The sequence below is a fragment of the Coregonus lavaretus genome (assembly GCF_964263955.1).
Source record: "Coregonus lavaretus genome assembly, contig: HAP1_SCAFFOLD_1105, whole genome shotgun sequence".
Lineage (NCBI taxonomy): Eukaryota > Metazoa > Chordata > Actinopteri > Salmoniformes > Salmonidae > Coregonus > Coregonus lavaretus.
This window is the reverse complement of record NW_028161018.1, coordinates 42,501-62,842: the sequence shown is the minus strand read 5'-3', so window position 1 is coordinate 62,842 and position 20,342 is coordinate 42,501. Positions and strand designations below refer to the sequence as shown.

The 20,342-nt window shown below is 44.9% G+C and overlaps 1 protein-coding gene across 1 annotated transcript in view; it reads right to left on the bottom strand.

Moving 5' to 3' along the window:
* LOC311121201 (AT-rich interactive domain-containing protein 3A-like) overlaps window positions 1-16,472 on the bottom strand; it is a gene marked incomplete at both ends in the record, with an annotated part of 118,480 nt that extends 102,008 nt beyond the window's left edge. Inside the window, 1 exon segment of the mRNA XM_084195719.1 lies at window positions 16,401-16,472. Coding sequence (XP_084051845.1) covers window positions 16,401-16,472 — 72 coding nt within the window.
* Window positions 16,473-20,342: the final 3,870 nt, after the last annotated feature.

Sequence of the window (20,342 nt, the reverse complement as noted above, 5' to 3'; positions counted from 1 at the left end):
CTTTGGAACAAGCGGGGGAACTAGAAAGAGCCCCCAGAGATAATTCCTGCTCATTTAGGAGTGAATTAGCTGTCACCAATATTAAAGAACCCAGGAGGGAGATGTAGGAGGGGGACCACGGTGACTGCTGCACTACAGGAATGACCACAGGAAATTAAAAGATCAATCAGGTACTAATGTAAAAAATATTACAAACACAGGCATCTTCATATTGATTGTGCTGGGTAAAATACACACACACACACAGTGTGGATTGACGGATCGACTGGACGGGAACCAGGCTGATTAACTTATCAAACCTGATCAGCCTGTTCTCCCGGATTAGATGTTAAACCAGGGGAAAGGTGATTAGATGTTAAACCAGGGGAAAGGTGATTAGATGTTAAACCAGGGGAAAGGTAAAGGTGATTAGATGTTAAACCAGGCTAAAGGTAAAGGTGATTAGATGTTAAACCAGGGGAAAGGTAATTAGATGTTAAACCAGGGGAAAGGTGATTAGATGTTAAACCAGGGGAAAGGTGATTAGATGTTAAACCAGGGGAAAGGTGATTAGATGTTAAACCAGGGGAAAGGTAAAGGTGATTAGATGTTAAACCAGGGGAAAAGGTAAAGGTGATTAGATGTTAAACCAGCCGAAAGGTGATTAGATGTTAAACCAGGGGAAAGGTGATTAGATGTTAAACCAGGGGAAAAGGTAAAGGTGATTAGATGTTAAACCAGGGGAAAAGGTAAAGGTGATTAGATGTTAAACCAGGCGAAAGGTGATTAGATGTTAAACCAGGCGAAAGGTGATTAGATGTTAAACCAGGGGAAAATGTAAAGGTGATTAGATGTTAAACCAGGCTAAAGGTAAAGGTGATTAGATGTTAAACCAGGCTAAAGGTAAAGGTGATTAGATGTTAAACCAGGGTTAAAGGTGATTAGATGTTAAACCAGGGGAAAATGTAAAGGTGATTAGATGTTAAACCAGGCTAAAGGTAAAGGTGATTAGATGTTAAACCAGGGTAAAGGTAAAGGTGATTAGATGTTAAACCAGGGTAAAGGTAAAGGTGATTAGATGTTAAACCAGGCTAAAGGTAAAGGTGATTAGATGTTAAACCAGGCTAAATGTAAAGGTGATTATATGTTAAACCAGGGTAAAGGTAAAGGTGATTAGATGTTAAACCAGGCTAAAGGTAAAGGTGATTAGATGTTAAACCAGGGTAAAGGTAAAGGTGATTAGATGTTAAACCAGGGGAAAGGTAAAGGTGATTAGATGTTAAACCAGGGGAAAGGTAAAGGTGATTAGATGTTAAACCAGGGGTAAAGGTGATTAGATGTTAAACCAGGCTAAAGTTAAAGGTGATTAGATGTTAAACCAGGGGAAAGGTGATTAGATGTTAAACCAGGGGTAAAGGTAAAGGTGATTAGATGTTAAACCAGGGGAAAGGTGATTAGATGTTAAACCAGGCTAAAGGTAAATGTGATTAGATGTTAAACCAGGCTAAAGGTAAAGGTGATTAGATGTTAAACCAGGGTAAAGGTAAAGGTGATTAGATGTTAAACCAGGCTAAAGGTAAAGGTGATTAGATGTTAAACCGGGGGTAAAGGTAAGGGTGATTAGATGTTAAACCAGGGGTAAATGTGATTAGATGTTAACCCAGGCTAAAGGTAAAGGTGATTAGATGTTAAACCAGGGTAAAGGTAACGGTGATTAGATGTTAAACCAGGGTAAAGGTAAAGGTGATTAGATGTTAAACCAGGGTAAAGGTAACGGTGATTAGATGTTAAACCAGGGGAAAAGGTAAAGGTGATTAGATGTTAAACCAGGCTAAAGGTAAAGGTGATTAGATGTTAAACCAGGGGAAAGGTAAAGGTGATTAGATGTTAAACCAGGGGAAAGGTAAAGGTGATTAGATGTTAAACCAGGGGAAAGGTGATTAGATGTTAAACCAGGGGTAAAGGTAAAGGTGATTAGATGTTAAACCAGGGGAAAGGTGATTAGATGTTAAACCAGGCTAAAGGTAAAGGTGATTAGATGTTAAACCAGGCTAAAGGTAAAGGTGATTAGATGTTAAACCGGGGGTAAAGGTAAAGGTCATTAGATGTTAAACCAGGGGTAAAGGTGATTAGATGTTAAACCAGGCTAAAGGTAAAGGTGATTAGATGTTAAACCAGGGTAAAGGTAACGGTGATTAGATGTTAAACCAGGGGAAAAGGTAAAGGTGATTAGATGTTAAACCAGGCTAAAGGTAAAGGTGATTAGATGTTAAACCAGGGGAAAGGGGATTAGATGTTAAACCAGGCTAAAGATAAAGGTGATTAGATGTTAAACCAGGGGAAAGGTAAAGGTGATTAGATGTTAAACCAGGCTAAAGGTAAAGATGATTAGATGTTAAACAAGGGTTAAAGGTGATTAGATGTTAAACCAGGGGAAAGGTAAAGGTGATTAGATGTTAAACCAGGCTAAAGGTAAAGGTGATTAGATGTTAAACCAGGCTAAAGGTAAAGGTGATTAGATGTTAAACCAGGCTAAAGGTAAAGGTGATTAGATGTTAAACCAGGGGTAAAGGTGATTAGATGTTAATTCAGGGTAAAGGTAAAGGTGATTAGATGTTAAACCAGGCTAAAGGTAAAGGTGATTAGATGTTAAACCAGGGGAAAGGTGATTAGATGTTAAACCAGGGGAAAAGGTAAAGGTGATTAGATGTTTTACCAGGCTAAAGGTAAAGGTGATTAGATGTTAAACCGGGGGTAAAGGTAAAGGTGATTAGATGTTAAACCAGGGGTAAAGGTGATTAGATGTTAAACCAGGGAAAAAGGTGATTAGATGTTCAACCAGGCTAAAGGTAAAGGTGATTAGATGTTAAACCAGGGGAAAGGTAAAGGTGATTAGATGTTAAACCAGGCTAAAGGTAAAGATGATTAGATGTTAAACCAGGGTTAAAGGTGATTAGATGTTAAACCAGGGGAAAAGGTAAAGGTGATTAGATGTTAAACCAGGCTAAAGGTAAAGGTGATTAGATGTTAAACCAGGGTAAAGGTAAAGGTGATTAGATGTTAAACCAGGCTAAAGGTAAAGGTGATTAGATGTTAAACCAGGCTAAAGGTAAAGGTGATTAGATGTTAAACCAGGGGTAAAGGTGATTAGATGTTAAACCAGGGGAAAGGTAAAGGTGATTAGATGTTAAACCAGGGGTAAAGGTGATTAGATGTTAAACCAGGGGAAAGGTAAAGGTGATTAGATGTTAAACCGGGGGTAAAGGTGATTAGATGTTAAACCAGGCTAAAGGTAAAGGTGATTAGATGTTAAACCAGAGTAAAGGTAAAGGTGATTAGATGTTAAACCGGGGGTAAAGGTGATTAGATGTTAAACCAGGCTAAAGGTAAAGGTGATTAGATGTTAAACCAGGGGTAAAGGTGATTAGATGTTAAACCAGGGGAAAGGTAAAGGTGATTAGATGTTAAACCGGGGGTAAAGGTGATTAGATGTTAAACCAGGGGAAAGGTAAAGGTGATTAGATGTTCAACCGGGGGTAAAGGTGATTAGATGTTAAACCAGGCTAAAGGTAAAGGTGATTAGATGTAAACCAGGGAAAAGGTAAAGGTGATTAGATGTTAAACCAGGGGTAAAGGTGATTAGATGTTAAACCAGGGGAAAGGTAAAGGTGATTAGATGTTAAACCAGGGTAAAGGTAAAGGTGATTAGATGTTAAACCAGGGGAAAGGTGATTAGATGTTAAACCAGGGGAAAGGTAAAGGTGATTAGATGTTAAACCAGGGGTAAAGGTTCATTATATACATCTTGTATTATTATATATTATATACCTCTTGTATACATGACCCTAGGCTGAGCTGTGAGTATCTCTCTGTCATGTCATGACATGACCCTAGGCTGAGCTGTGATTATCTCTCTGTCATGTCATGACATGACCCTAGGCTGAGCTGTGATTATCTCTCTGTCATGTCATGACATGACCCTAGGCTGAGCTATGAGTATCTCTCTGTCATGTCATGACATGACTCTAGGCTGAGCTGTGACTATCTCTCTGTCATGTCATGACATGACCCTAGGCTGAGCTGTGAGTATCTCTCTGTCATGTCATGACATGACCCTAGGCTGAGCTATGAGTATCTCTCTGTCATGTCATGACATGACCCTAGGCTGGCTGGACTGTTTAAATGTTTTAGAGTAAATCTGGACTCAGGTACTTTAAGGTGAGCAGATTGATAGAATGAAACGCCAGTTGTCATGACAAGATTTCAGCTATTTACAATATTTAGAGATATGGTATAATTCAATAGACATTGTTTAATCCAGTGCATCTGCTTCCAGATAATATTGATGTACTTACAAATGAATCTCAATATTTTTTGTGATAATATGTTAGTGCCTTTGTGTGCAAGTCCTCTGCAGTCTTTCTGCAGTGTTTTCTTTTTACACAAGGAGTAGATGTGGGTAGAAAGATAAAAGGACAGTCACCAGGTGGTGTTGTTGTCTGTCTGAACTGAACACTCGTCAGGGCCCCATTTGTTTTTGTGTCTAAAGTAACTGAGGGAAGGTGATATGAACCCTGCGAGGAGAGGAGAGGGAGAGGACTGAGTTCAATGGGACCTTTAGGCGCTCTGAGTTCAGAGGTCAACCTGCTTCTTGATGTCGTTTAAGGTACCAGCAGGCCAGTCTCAGGGGGAGTTGGGATATGCAAAGAAAACACATTTCTATTGAAACAGGACAAATATAAGAACCCACCTAGTTATTAATATTCTCTCTCTCTCTGCCTCGCTCCTGTCTCGCTCTGCTCTCCCTCTCTCTCTTCCACTGCTCTCTCCTCTCTCTCTCACTCTCTCTGATCTCTCTCTCTCTCTCTCCTCTCTCTCGCACTCTCTCTGATCTCTCTCTCTCTCTCTCCTCTCTCTCGCACTCTCTCTGATCTCTCTCTCTATGCTCTCTCTCTCTCTCTCTCTCTCTCTCTCTCTCTCTCATCTCTCTCTCTATGCTCTCTCTCTCTCTCTCTCTGCTCTCTCTCCTCTCTCTCTCTCTTTCTCTGCTCTCTCTCCTCTCTCTCACTCTCTCTGATCTCTCTCTCTATGCTCTCTCTCTCTCTTTCTCTGCTCTCTCTCCTCTCTCTCTCACTCTCTCTGATCTCTCTCGCTCTGCTCTCTCAGAGTTTATCTAAACTATATCACCAGACACTACCGATGACCTTATTTTTAAAGCCACACTGATTTTTTACAGTCATTTTAGAACATTTCAATTAAAGCCAACTATGACTTCTAAATTCCCCATGAGCTTAGTGCCTCATGGATATCTCTTAAAGTATCCAACAAAGTGGGGTAAATTCTCAATACCTCTGAAGAGCAACCCCTACGACAGGCGGCTGTATCAGGAGAACCTCCCCTCGCTGTACCGTGTGTGGCCATGAGACCCGAGTGAAGAGCAACCCTACTACAGGTGGCTGTATTAGCAGAAGAGTCAGCTGCAGAGAAACTGCAGAGTAATGTATGTGTGAGCAGAGCATTATCCCACATGCTCTTAGGAGACCACTGTGAGAGAGGTGTGTGAGTGTCGGAGTGTGTGTGAGTTAGCTTCACATGGAGCAGAGCGGCCGCGAGGGACCAGGAGTTACTTAGAGAACAGCAAGAGGAGCGCTGGAGCTAACACACAGACAGAACAGCCTGCCAGCTGGCTCCACGCCCGGTCCTAAGTTGTTCTGCGGGAGTCAGTCGAGGGAGGCCCCGCTCTCTCGCTTTCCCAGATGTTAGTTCATTTCATTCCGATTTCTTTTGCATTATTGTAGCCATTATCTGTAGCCTGTCAACTATGTGTCTGTCTATCCCTGTTCTCTCCTCTCTGCACAGGCCATACAAACGCTTCACACCGCGTGGCTGCTGCCACTCTAATCTGGTGGTCCCTGCACACACGACCCACGTGGAGTTCCAGGTCTCTGGCAGCCTCTGGAACTGCCGTTCTGCGGCCAACAAAGCAGAGTTCATCTCAGCCTATGCTACCCTCCAGTCTCTCGACTTCTTGGCGCTGACGGAAACATGGATTACCACAGAAAACACTGCTACTCCTACTGCTCCTTCCTCGCCTGATCATGTGTTCTCGCATACCCCGAGAGCATCTGGTCAGCGCAGCGGTGGCACAGGAATCCTCATCTCTCCCAAGTGGACATTCTCTCTTTTCCCCCTGACCCATCTGTCTATCTCCTCATTTGAATTCCATGCTCACAGTCACTAGCCCATTCACGCTTAACATCCTTGTCATTTATCGCCCTCCAGGTTCCCTTGGAGAGTTCATCAATGAGCTTGACAAGTTCCTTTCCTGAGGATGGCTCACCCCTCACAGTTCTGGGTGATTTTAACCTCCCTACGTCTGCCTTCGACTCGTTTCTCTCTACCTCCTTCTTTCCACTCCTTTCCTCTTTTGACCTCACCCTCTCACCGTCCCCCCCTACTCACAAGGCAAGCAATAAGCTTGACCTCATCTTTACTAGATGCTGTTCTTCTACTAATCTCACTGCAACTCCCATCCATGTCTCCGACCACTACTTTGTATCCTTTTCTCTCTCGCTCTCCTCCAACACTAATCACTCTGCCCCTACTCAGATGGTAATGCGCCGTCGCAACCTTCGCTCTCTCTCTCCCGCTACTCTCTCCTCTTCCATCCTATCATCTCTTCCCTCTGCTAAATCCTTCTCTCTCCGGTCTCCTGATTCTGCCTCCTCGACCCTCCTCTCCTCCCTTTCTGCATCTTTTGACTCTCTATGTCCCCTATCCTCCCGGCCGGCTCGGTCCTCCCCTCCTGCTCCGTGGCTTGACGACTCATTGTGAGATCACAGAACAGGGCTCCAGGCAGCCGAGCGGAAATGGAGGAAAACTAGACTCCCTGCGGACCTGTCATCTTTTCACTCCCTCCTCTCTACTTTTTCTTCCTTTGTTTCTGCTGCTAAAGCCACTTTCGATCACTCTAAATTCCAAGCATCTGCCTCTAACCCTAGGAAGCTCTTTGCCACCTTCTCCTCCCTGCTGAATCCCCCCCCCCCCCCTCTGTGGATGACTTCGTCAACCATTTTGAAAAGAAGGTTGACGACATCCGATCCTCGTTTGTTAAGTCAAATGACACTGCTGTCCTGCTCATACTGCCCTGCCCTATGCTTTGACTTCTTTCTCCCCTCTCTCTCCAGATGAAATCTTGTGACGGCCCAACAACCTGCCCACTTGACCCTATCCCCTCCTCTCTTCTCCAGACCATCTCCGGTGACCTTCTCCCTTACCTCACCTCGCTCTTTAAATCATCCTTGACTGCTGGCTATGTCCCTTCCGTCTTCAAGAGAGCGAGAGTTACACCCCTTCTCAAAAAACCTACACTCGATCACTCCGATGTCAACAACTACAGACCAGTATCCCTTCTTACTTTTCTCTCCAAAACTCTTGAGCGTGTGTCGTCTTTAGCCAACTCTCTTTCTATCTCTCTCAGAATGACCTTCTTGATCCAAACCAGTCAGGTTTCAAGACTGGTCATTCAACTGAGACTGCTCTTCTCTGTGTCACGGAGGCTCTCCGCACTGCTAAAGCTAACTCTCTCTCCTCTGCTCTTGTCCTTCTAGACCTGTCTGCTGCCTTTGATACTGTGAACCATCAGATCCTCCTCTCCACCCTCTCCGAGTTGGGCATCTCCAGCGCGGCTCACTCTTGGATTGCATCCTACCTGACCGGTCACTCCTACCAAGTGGCGTGGCAAGAATCTGTCTCCGCACCACATGCTCTCACCACTGGTGTCCCCCAGGGCTCAGTTCTAGGCCCTCTCCTATTCTTGCTATACACCAAGTCACTTGGCTCTGTCATATCCTCACATGGCCTCTCCTATCATTGCTACGCAGACGACACACAACTAATCTTCTCCTTTCCCCCTTCTGATAACCAGGTGGTGAATCGCATCTCTGCATGTCTGCCAGACATATCAGTGTGGATGACGGATCACCACCTCAAGCTGAACCTCGGCAAGACGGAGCTGCTCTTCCACCCGGGGAAGGACTGCCCGTTCCATGATCTCGCCATCACGGTTGACAACTCTGTTGTGTCCTCCTCCCAGAGTGCAAAAAGCCTTGGTGTGACCCTGGACAACACCCTGTCGTTCTCCGCTAACATCAAGGCGGTGACCTGATCCTGTAGGTTCATGCTCTACAACATTCGGAGAGTACGACCCTGCCTTACACAGGAAGTGGCACAGGTCCTAATCCAGGCACTTGTCATCTTCCATCTGGATTACTGCAACTCGCTGTTGGCTGGGCTCCCTGCCTGTGCCATTAAACCCCTACAACTCATCCAGAATGCCGCAGCCCGTCTGGTGTTCAACCTTCCCAAGTTCTCTCACGTCACCCCGCTCCTCCGCACATTCCAATGGCTTCCAGTTGAAGCTCGCATATGCTACAAGACCATGGTGCTTGCCTACGGAGCTGTGAGGGGAACGGCACCTCCGTACCTTCAGGCTCTCATCAGTCCCTACACCCAAACGAGGGCATTGCATTCATCTACCTCTGGCCTGCTGGCCCCCCTACCTCTGCGGAAGCACAGTTCCCGCTCAGCCCAGTCAAAACTGTTCGCTGCTCTGGCACCCCAATGGTGGAACAAGCTCCCTCACGACGCCAGGACAGCGGAGTCACTCACCACCTTCCGGAGACACTTGAAACCCCACCTCTTTAAGGAATACCTGGGATAGGATAAAGTAATCCTTCTACCCCCCCTTAACCCACCCCAAAGAAAAAGAAAAGAAAAGAAAAGAAAAGTAAAGTAAAGAAAAAATAACATATTGTAAAGTGGTTATCCCACTGGCTATAAGGTGAATGCACCAATTTGTAAGTTGCTCTGGATAAGAGTGTCTACTAAATGACGTAAATGTAAAATGTAAATGAATGGGAGAAGGTCATGTGGTCTGATGAGACATAAATAGAGCTTTTTGGTCTAAACTCCACTCGCCGTGTTTGGAGGAAGAAGAAGGATGAGTACAACCCCAAGAACACCATCCCAACCGTGAAGCATGGAGGTGGAAACATCATTCTTTGGGGATGCTTTTCTGCAAAGGGGACAGGATGACTGCACCGTATTGAGGGGAGGATGGATGGGGCCATGTATCGCGAGATCTTGGCCAACAACCTCCTACCCTCAGTAAGAGCATTGAAGATGGGTCGTGGCTGGGTCTTCCAGCATGACAACGACCCGAAACACACAGCCAGGGCAACTAAGGAGTGGCTCCGTAAGAAGCATCTCAAGGTCCTGGAGTGGCCTAGCCAGTCTCCAGACCTGAACCTAATAGAAAATCTTTGGAGGGAGCTGAAAGTCCGTATTGCCCAGCGACAGCCCCGAAACCTGAAGGATCTGGAGAAGGTCTGTATGGAGGAGTGGGCCAAAATCCCTGCTGCAGTGTGTGCAAACCTGGTCAAGACCTACAGGAAACGTATGATCTCTGTAATTGCAAATAAAGGTTTCTGTACCAAATATTAAGTTCTGCCTTTTCTCAAATACTTATGTAATGCAATAAAATGCAAATTAATTACTTAAAAATCATACAATGTGATTTTCTGGATTTTTGTCTCTCACAGTTGAAGTGTACCTATGATAAAAATTACAGACCTCTACATGCTTTGTAAGTAGGAAAACCTGCAAAATCGGCAGAGTATCAAATACTTGTTCTCCCCACTGTATAAATATGGTATTGATCTGATCATGTATATAGTCACCTTACCCATATAAATATCTACCTCCTTCACTCCAGTATCCCTGCACATATAAATATGGTATTGGAACTGACTTTTTAAATATTTCCTGTATATAGTTGCTTCCTTACTTTATTGTGTATTTCATATTTCCTATTCTTATTTCGTGAGTGTTTTTTCCTTGTAATACATTGTTATTGATTATTGCATTGTTGGGTTTTGAGTTTGCAAGAAAGGCATTTCAATGTACTTGTGCATGTGACATTAAAACTTGAAACTTGAAACTTTAGAGGGACAATATAACCCTGAGTACCATACCATTAGGACCTTATGGTCGATAGCAAGTTGGGTTCTACCAAGGACCAGGCCATTAGGACCTTATGGTTGATAGCAAGTTGGGTACAACCAAGGACCAGGCCATTAGGACCTTATGGTCAATAGCAAGTTGGGTTCTACCAAGGACCAGGCCATTAGGACCTTATGGTCGATAGCAAGTTGGGTGCAACCAAGGACCATGCTCCTGAGTGGCGCAGTGGTCTAAGGCACTGCATCGCAGTGCTAACTGTGCCACTAGAGATCCTGGGTCGAATCCAGGCTCTGTCGCAGCCGGCCGCGACCGGGAGACTCATGGGCGGCGCACAATTGGCCCAGCGTCGTCCAGGGTAGGGGAGGGAATGGCCGGCAGGGATGTAGCTCAGTTGATAGAGCATGGCGTTTGCAATGCCAGGGTTGTGGGGTCGATTCCCACGGGGGGCCAGTATAAAAAAAAAAGTGTATTCACTAAACTGTAAGTCGCTCTGGATAAGAGCGTCTGCTAAATGACTAAAATGTAAATGTAAAATTAGGACCTTATGGTCGATAGCAAGTTGGGTACAACCAAGGACCAGGCCATTAGGACCTTATGGTCGATAGCAAGTTGGGTACAACCAAGGACCAGGCCATTAGGACCTTATGGTCGATAGCAAGTTGGGTGCAACCAAGGACCAGGCCATTAGGACCTTATGGTCGATAACAAGTTGGGTTCAACCAAAGCATGTCCAGAGTGCATAAAAGGACATTACTGTGACTCAACGGTCACGTGGAATTTTATTGAGGTCATGACTCGTGACTGCCTGAGTTGCGGTAATATGGTCACGCAACAGCCCTAATTGGACCCAAACGTGCACTCTAACGTGCACTGTAAGATGCACTGTAAGATGCACTCTAACGTGCACTCTAACGTGCACTGAAGCTCTAGAAAAATGAAAAGAATGCAGCCCGTTTCATCCTCTTCCTGCTAGTTCTGATTGGAGACAGCCTGAGGCACTGAAACAGCCAGTTTCATCCTCTTCCTGCTAGTTCTGATTGAAGACAGCCTGAGGCACTGAAACAGCCAGTTTCATCCTCTTCCTGCTAGTTCTGATTGAAGACAGCCTGAGGCACTGAAACAGCCAGTTTCATCCTCTTCCTGCTAGTTCTGATTGAAGACAGCCTGAGGCACTGAAACAGCCAGTTTCATCCTCTTCCTGCTAGTTCTGATTGAAACTAGCTGTGGCATTTAAATGACCCAATCGGTATGAAGTGAGTAGCCTCTCTTTACATTTAATGATGTAGAGCTAAGACTGTAGACATTGGCTGTTTCGACTATAGTAGTTCTGAATATAAAATAAGTATGCTTCGATAGCACTATGTTTGTCTTTTACTAACAGAGCAGCTAATATCACCTACAGTATTTAATATTCACAAAGCTAAGGCATAGTAACATCTGTAACGAGCCACTGGGCACACCACGTCATTTCAACATGGATAATTGGGTAATATTTAATTGAGACGTTGATCAATCAATCAATCAATCAATTTTATTTTATATAGCCCTTCTTACATCAGCTAATATCTCGAAGTGCTGTACAGAAACCCAGCCTAAAACCCCAAACAGCTAGTAATGCAGGTGTAGAAGCACGGTGGCTAGGAAAAACTCCCTAGAAAGGCAAAACCTAGGAAGAAACCTAGAGAGGAACCAGGCTATGAGGGGTGGCCAGTCCTCTTCTGGCTGTGCCGGGTGGAGATTATAACAGAACCATGCCAAGATGTTCAAAAATGTTCATAAGTGACAAGCATGGTCAAATAATAATCAGGAATAAATCTCAGTTGGCTTTTCATAGCCGATCATTAGAGTTTAAAACAGCAGGTCTGGGACAGGTAGGGGTTCCATAACCGCAGGCAGAACAGTTTAAACTGGAATAGCAGCAAGGCCAGGCGGACTGGGGATAGCAAGGAGTCACCACGGCCGGTAGTCCCGACGTATGGTCCTAGGGCTCAGGTCTCTCAGTTGGCTTTTCATAGCCGATCATTTAGAGTTGAAAACAGCAGGTCTGGGACAGGTAGGGGTTTCGTAGCCGCAGGCAGAACAGTTGAAACTGGAATAGCAGCAAGGCCAGGCGGACTGGGGGCAGCAGGGTGTCATCATGCCCGGTAGTCCTGACGTATGGTCCTAGGGCTCAGGTTCTCAGAGAGAAAGAGAGAACGAGAGAATTAGAGAGAGCATACTTAAATTCACACAGGACACTGGATAAGACAGGAGAAGTACTCCAGGTATAACCAACTAACCCCAGCCCCCCGACACATAAACTACTGCAGCATAAATACTGGAGGCTGAGACAGGAGCGGTCCGGAGACACTGTGGCCCCATCCGAAGAAACCCCCGGACAGGGCCAAACAGGAAGGATATAACCCCACCCACTCCGCCAAAGCACAGCCCCCGCACCACTAGAGGGATATCCCCAACCACCAACTTACAATCCTGAGACAAGGCCGAGTATAGCCCACAGAGGTCTCCACCACAGCACAAACCAAGGGGGGGGGGGGTCGCCAACCCAGACAGGAAGATCACGTCAGTAACTCAACCCACTCAATTGACGTACCCCTCCCAGGGACGGCATGAAAGAGCACCAGCAGGCCAGTGACTCAGCCCCTGCAACAGGGTTAGAGGCAGAGAACCCCAGTGGAGAGGGGAACCGGCCTGGCAGAGACAGCAAGGGCTGTTCGTTGCTCCAGCCTTTCCGTTCACCTTCACACTCCTGGGCCAGACTACACTCAATCATATGACCTACTGAAGAGATAAGTCTTCAGTAAAGACTTAAAGGTTGAGACCGAGTCTGCGTCTCTCACATGGGTAGGCAGACTGTTCCATAAAAATGGAGATCTATAGGAGAAAGCCCTGCCTCCCGCTGTTTGCTTAGAAATTCTAGGGACAATTAGGAGGCCTGCGTCTTGTGACCGTAGCGTACGTATTGGTATGTACGGCAGGACCAACTCGGAAAGATAGGTAGGAGCAAGCCCATGTAACGCTTTATAGGTTAACAGTAAAACCTTGAAATCAGCCCTTGCCTTAACAGGAAGCCAGTGTAGGGAAGCTAGCACTGGAGTAATATGATCAAATTTCTTGGTTCTAGTCAGGATTCTAGCAGCCGTATTTAGCACTAACTGAAGTTTATTTAGTGCTTTATCCGGGTAGCCGGAAAATAGAGCATTGCAGTAGTCTAATCTAGAAGTAACAAATGCATGGATTAATTTTTCTGCATCATTTTTGGACAGAAAATTTCTGATTTTTGCAATGTTACGTAGATGGAAAAAAGCTGTCCTTGAAACAGTCTTGATATGTTCGTCAAAAGAGAGATCAGGGTCAAGAGTAACGCCTAGGTCCTTCACAGTTTTATTTGAGACGACTTTACAACCATCAAGATGAATTGTCAGATTTAACAGAAGATCTCTTTGTTTCTTGGGACCTAGAACAAGCATCTCTGTTTTGTCCGAGTTTAAAAGTAAAAAGTTTTCAGCCATCCACTTCCTTATGTCTGAAACACAGGCTTCTAGCGAGGGCAATTTTGGGGCTTCACCATGCTTCATTGAAATGTACAGCTGTGTGTCATCCGCATAGCAGTGAAAGTTAACATTATGTTTTCGAATAACATCCCCAAGAGGTAAAATATATAGTGAAAACAATAGTGGTCCTAAAACGGAACCTTGAGGAACACCGAAATGTACAGTTGATTTGTCGGAGGACAGACCATTCACAGAGACAAACTGATATCTTTCCGACAGGTAGGATCTAAACCAGGCCAGAACTTGTCCGTGTAGACCAATTTGGGTTTCCAGTCTCTCCAAAAGAATGTGGTGATCGATGGTGTCAAAGGCAGCACTAAGGTCTAGTAGCACGAGGACAGATGCAGAGCCTCGGTCTGACGCCATTAAAAGGTCATTTACCACCTTCACAAGTGCAGTCTCAGTGCTATGATGGGGTCTAAAACCAGACTGAAGCATTTCGTATACATTGTTTGTCTTCAGAAAGGCAGTGAGTTGCTGCGCAACAGCTTTTTCTAAAATTTTTGAGAGGAATGGAAGATTCGATATTGGCCGATAGTTTTTTATATTTTCCGGGTCAAGGTTTGGCTTTTTCAAGAGAGGCTTTATCACTGCCACTTTTAGTGAGTTTGGTACACATCCGGTGGATAGAGAGCTGTTTATTATGTTCAACATAGGAGGGCCAAGCACAGGAAGCAGCTCCTTCAGCAGTTTAGTAGGAATAGGATCCAGTATGCAGCTTGAAGGTTTAGAGGCCATGATTATTTTCATCATTGTGTCAAGAGATATAGTACTAAAACACTTAAGTGTCTCTCCCGATCCCAGGCCCTCGCAGAGCTGTGCAGATCCAGGACAGCTAAGCCCTGGAGGAATACGCAGATTCAAAGAGGAGTCCGTAATTTGCTTTCTAATGGTCATGATCTTTTCCTCAAAGAAGTTCATGAATTTATCACTGCTGAAGTGAAAACCATCCTCTCTTGGGGAATGCTGCTTTTTAGTTAGCTTTGCAACAGTATCAAAAAGAAATTTTGGATTGTTCTTATTTTCCTCGATTAATTTGGAAAAGTAGGATGATCGAGCAGCAGTGAGGGCTCTTCGGTACTGCACGGTACTGTCTTTCCAAGCTAGTCGGAAGACTTCCAGTTTGGTGTGGCGCCATTTCCGTTCCAATTTCCTGGAAGCTTGCTTCAAAGCTCGGGTATTTTCTGTATACCAGGGAGCTAGTTTCTTATGACAAATGTTTTTCGTTTTTAGTTGATCAATGAGATTACAACCTCACTCAAAACGATAGCCAAAGGTTAGTTGAATTTCCAATGTGTTATCACTATGCTTTTCAACCTTTTCAATCTAAAAGCACAACGAAAATTCCAATGGAAAAACAATGTCTGATTTTTTGTTTAGTTGTCACCCAAACGTCTATCACTGCTCTTTCAACCAGTGTTTTCCACAAGCACATGGAGTAGCCAGTCAAATAGAAAAAGTAGCAAGCCGGACCTCCCAAAAGGTAGCCAGCCGGACCCCCCAAAATGGTGAAGATGGGTACGGTCGGTGTCGATCAGTTTATCATCCCAGCTCTATTGTGTGTGTGTGTGTGTGTGTAGGGATGGTGTGTGTGTGTGTGTGTGTGTGTGTGTAATGCCTGGAAAAACAAGCGATGCCCTTGGCAAGCCCCCCGGGTTAACCTTTTACTGCAGTGGGCTAAATCAGGATCACACACAGTGATTCTTGGTAGTCTTAAACAAATCTACTTTGAAACAAAAGTATCCACCTCACACACATGGTTATGATTTTTAAAAAACTAAGCCACCTACACCATGTCAGATATAGAGTTGAAATGTATTCAATTTTGAGTTTTGCATCCCAATATTACACTTTATATACACATCACAGAAGACTGAAATATAACAAAACTGTTGGACATACAATTTTTTAAAATTAATTTTTAACTAGAGGGAACTTTGGTCATTCCACTGCAGGACAAGCTCTATTCTGGTGGCCTCTGGTACATTCTAATGCTAGATTGTATTTTCAACCAGCAACTATCATGAAACACAGCAACAAAAGAAAATCACACTTTTACAGTGTTAGTTTCATCAGCTGTTGTACACAACACAATCTCACACTCAAACTTGTGCAAATATGTACAAAACGTACACTACCGGTCAAAAGTTTTACAACACCTACTCATTCAAGGGTTTTTCTTTATTTTTACTATTTTCTACATTGTAGAATAATAGTGAAGACATCAAAACTATGAAATAACACATATGGAATCATGTAGTAACCAAAAAAGTGTTAAACAAATCAAAATATATTTTATATTTGAGATTATTCAAATAGCCACCCTTTGACTTGATGACAGCTTTGCACACTCTTGGCATTCTCTCAACCAGCTTCACCAGGAATGCTTTTCCAACAGTCTTGAAGGAGTCCACACATATGCTGAGTAGTTTGCATGTCTCAGTAATGATTAACATGGTTAAATAGTTGTAAATCTCTGCTTGATTTAGCTTTTGGTATATTTGGCATTTTTATACATATTCTGTATTTCCACTGAAGATAGCAATAATTAATCAACACACTACTGTAAATAAATGGACACTACCTGTTATAAAACGGAAATAAATGGTGAGAAATGCTATGTCTGAAGCCCCCCAAAAAAAGGCAAATACAGCTTTTTACTTCAATCTGGCAACCCAAGATGAATTAATTTTCCATCATAAAAATGTATCCCCATTCCCCAGTCTAATACCTTCATTGATACCACCCAAAAAAAAAAAAAAGACAAATACAGCTTTTTACTTCAATCTGGCAACCCTCATAAAATCAGACCAGTATCCCAAAGTATTAAGCGAAAACTGTCACGTTCCACTCCGGCTCCCCGTCTCCGGCGCTCGACGTCGCCAGTCTACTAACCACCGGCCCTGGCAACCCCATCCTTACGCACACCTGGCAACCTTCATCACACACACCTGCGCCTCAACTTCATCACCTCCCTGATTACTTCCCCGTTACAGAATATTGTCTCACAGAATGGAAGCAGCAGCCAACCCGAGACATCTCCCAGATGGTCGGCGAACAGGGAGACCTACTTCACCAACACCACGATCGGCTGGCGCAACTGGGAACGGCGATGGATGAGGTCCTCCGCGTTCTTCAACGTCTAGATCTTCCCCGTAAGTTGGCGTGGAACCCTGCAGCCGATGAAGCCTTCCGCCTGCTGAAGGGGCGTTTCACCTCCTCCACTCCGTTGCTGAAACACCCAGACCGTACCCTGCCCTTCGTGGTGGAGGTGGGCGCTGTCACAACATCAAGGTATCCATCCGCATGCTACTCTACAAAACTGCAGAGAGGAACTATGACGTCGGCAATCGGGAGCTCCTGGCGGTGAAGTTGGCATTAAAGGAGAGACGCTGGTTGGAGAGCGCCACGGACCCGTTTCTCATCCTCACCGACCATCTGAAATGTGGAGTACATACGGACAGCGAGTCGACTGAAACCGCGCCAAGCAATGTGGGCCCTTTTCTTTACTAGATTCAACTTCACCTTGTCATACCGCCCAGGTTCAAAGAACATCAAAGCCGACGCCCTGTCCCTACTCCACGATTCGGGAGATGTTCCTGTCCTCAGTGGTCCCATCATACCGCCCTCCCAAATCGTCGCCCCCTGTGCTCTGGGACATAGACGTGGACATCCTTCATAGGGCGGTGCACAATTGGCCCAGCGTCGGCTGGGTTTGGCCGGTGTAGGCCATCATTGTAAATAAGAATTTGTTCTTAACTGACTTGCCTAGTTAAATAAAGGTAAAATATAAAAATAAAAAAAAATACTGGTGGCCCACCTTGGTGCAGGATGTGTCCCGCTCCGTTTGTGCCCAAGTCTCCCCGGAACGCACCAGCAGGGAAACTCCTGCACCTCAGCCTTGGACCCATCTGTCGATAGATTTTGTCACTGATCTTCCCCTGTCTGATGGTTTCACCAATGTTATGGTTGTTGTGGACAGAATCTCCAGATGTATCCCTCTCTCTGGTCTCTCTACTGCTCTCCAGGTCGCTGAGGTTTTCAGCAGGCCTTCCGGCACTATGGCCTTCCGGAGGATATCATCTCCGACCGTGGTCCCCAATTCACGTCACGTGTATGGAGAGCCATACGGGTACCGGCCTCAGTCCAACGGGTAGGTGGAGAGGACCAACCAGGAGCTGGGGAGGTTCCTGAGGAGTCACCGTCAGGACCAGCAGAGGGAGTGGGCCCGGTTTCTTCTCTAGGCGGAGTACGCCAGAACTCACTTCGTCACTCCTCCACCGGGTTTTCTCCCTTCCGGTGCGTCCTAGGGTACCAGCCGGCCCTGGCTCCCGAGCCAGACCGAAGCTCCTATGGTGGATGAATGGTTCCGGCGCGCAGGGGAGGTTTGGGACGCTGCCCACTTGAGGCTCCAACGCGCCAGAAGGAGCAGGCGGACCGCCACTGCAGTGAGGCACCTGTTTTTCATCCTGGTGATTGCGTCTGACTCTCCACCAGGAACCTCCCGCTCCACATGCCCTGCCAGAAGCTGAGACCCCAGTTTGTAGGGCCATTCTGGGTGCTCTGGAGGGTCAATGAGGTAACCTACCGATTACAGCTTCCCAATGACTACCGGATCTCATCCTCTTATCACGTTACCCTCAGGCCGGTGGTTCCTGGTCCCCTGGCTGATGCCATCCCCCACGACACCCCTCTGCCTCCCCTTGACATTGTGGATAGTCCCACCTATGCCGTCAGGTCCCTCCTGAACTCAAGATGTTGTGGGGTTCGGCACCAGTACCTGGTGGACTGGGAGGGGTACGGTCCAAGTCACAAAGCAAGTCTTGAGTCACAAAGAAAGTATCAAGTCACAAGCAAGTCTCAAGTCTCAAAGCAAGTCTCGAGTCAAAAAGAAAGTCACAAGTCACAAAGCAAGTCTTGAGTCACAAAGAAAATATCAAGTCACAAGCAAGTCTCAAGTCTCAAAGTAAGTCTCGAGTCACAAAGAAAGTCACAAAGCAAGTCTCGCACCACAAAGCAAGTCTCAAGTAACAAGCAAGTCTCAAGCCACAAGCAAGTCTCGAGTCAGAAAGCAAGTCTCAATTCACAAAGAAGGTATTGCATTACAAAGCAAGTCTCAAGTCACACAGCAAGTCTCAAGTCACAATGCAAGTCTCAAGGCACAACGCAAGTCACAAGTCACAAAGCATGTCTCGAGTCAAAAAGCAATTATCTTGTCACAAGCAAGTCTCAAGTCACACGCAAGTCTCAAGTCACAAAGCAAATCTCAAATCACAAAGCAAGTCTCGAGTCACAAAGCAAGTCTCGAGTCACAAAGCAAGTATCAAGTCACAAAGCAACACTCAAGTCACAAGCGAGTCTCAAGTTGCAAGCAAGTCTCAAGCGAGTCTCAAGTCACAAAGCAAGTCTAGCATCACAATCAAGTCTCAAGTCACAAGATTCGAGTCGCAAGTTGAGTACCAAGTAGAATGGGTCGAGTCTCGATTCAAGTCCAAGTCGTGCATCTAAGAGTAAGTCAAGTCGAGTCATACGTTATGTCTCAATCAAGTGTATATATATAATACAAATGGTAGGCTATATGTAAACTATTAAAATATGGATGAAAAATATGTTTTTCCCATTCAGTTTCACACTCGTAACCCCCCACTTCGAGAACCACTGCGCTAGCTCACCCGACCTGTGTTGATTGACAGTTTGCTGGTCCAATCAGAGGGCTGAGTATGCATTTCACTAGCCAATCTTTTGCACATTTTTCTTGCAAGTCGATTCTGCGGCTACTTTTTGGCTGTGTGGAGAGTAATCCATGCCACAAAATGAGTGACAAAACGTTACAAAACCTGGTCAAATATTTTCAAGTCATCACTCTCAAGTCAAAGTCGAATCCCGAGTCTAGAAGCTCAAAGTCCAAGTCAAGTCTCAAGTTATTTTATTTTATTTTATTTCAAGTCGAGTCTTAAGTCATCAAATTTGTGACTTGAGTCCACACCTCTGCCACACAGTCAGGTAGTTAGAGGATGACTGGGAGACAGACTAACCACACAGTCTAAATATTGACCCAGCGCTGGGTTGTCAAAATGACCCAAAATGATATATATATATATTGTTACACAAAAAAATGCTGGGTCATTTTGGGTCATTTTGACAACCCAGCGCTGGGTCAATATTTATATATATATATTTATTTTTTTATCATATGAATTGACATACAGTGGGGGAAAAAAGTATTTAGTCAGCCACCAATTGTGCAAGTTCTCCCACATAAAAAGATGAGAGAGGCCTGTAATTTTCATCATAGGTACAATTCAACTATGACAGACAAAATTAGAAAAAAAAATCCAGAAAATCACATTGTAGGATTTGTAATGAATTTATTTGCAAAATATGGTGGAAAATAAGTATTTGGTCAATAACAAAAGTTTGTTATATACCCTTTGTTGACAATGACACAGGTCAAACGTTTTCTGTAAGTCTTCACAAGGTTGTCACACACTGTTGCTGGTATTTTGGCCCATTCCTCCATGCAGATCTCCTCTAGAGCAGTGATGTTTTGGGGCTGTTGCTGGGCAACACAGACCTTCAACTCCCTCCAAAGATTTTCTATGGGGTTGAGATCTGGAGACTGGCTAGGCCACTCCAGGACCTTGAAATGCTTCTTACGAAGCCATTCCTTCGTTGCCCGGGCGGTGTGTTTGGGATCACTGAAAGACCCAGCCACGTTTAATCTTCAATGCCCTTGCTAATAGAAGGATGGCCCCATTCATTCTTTCCTTTACACGGATCAGTCGT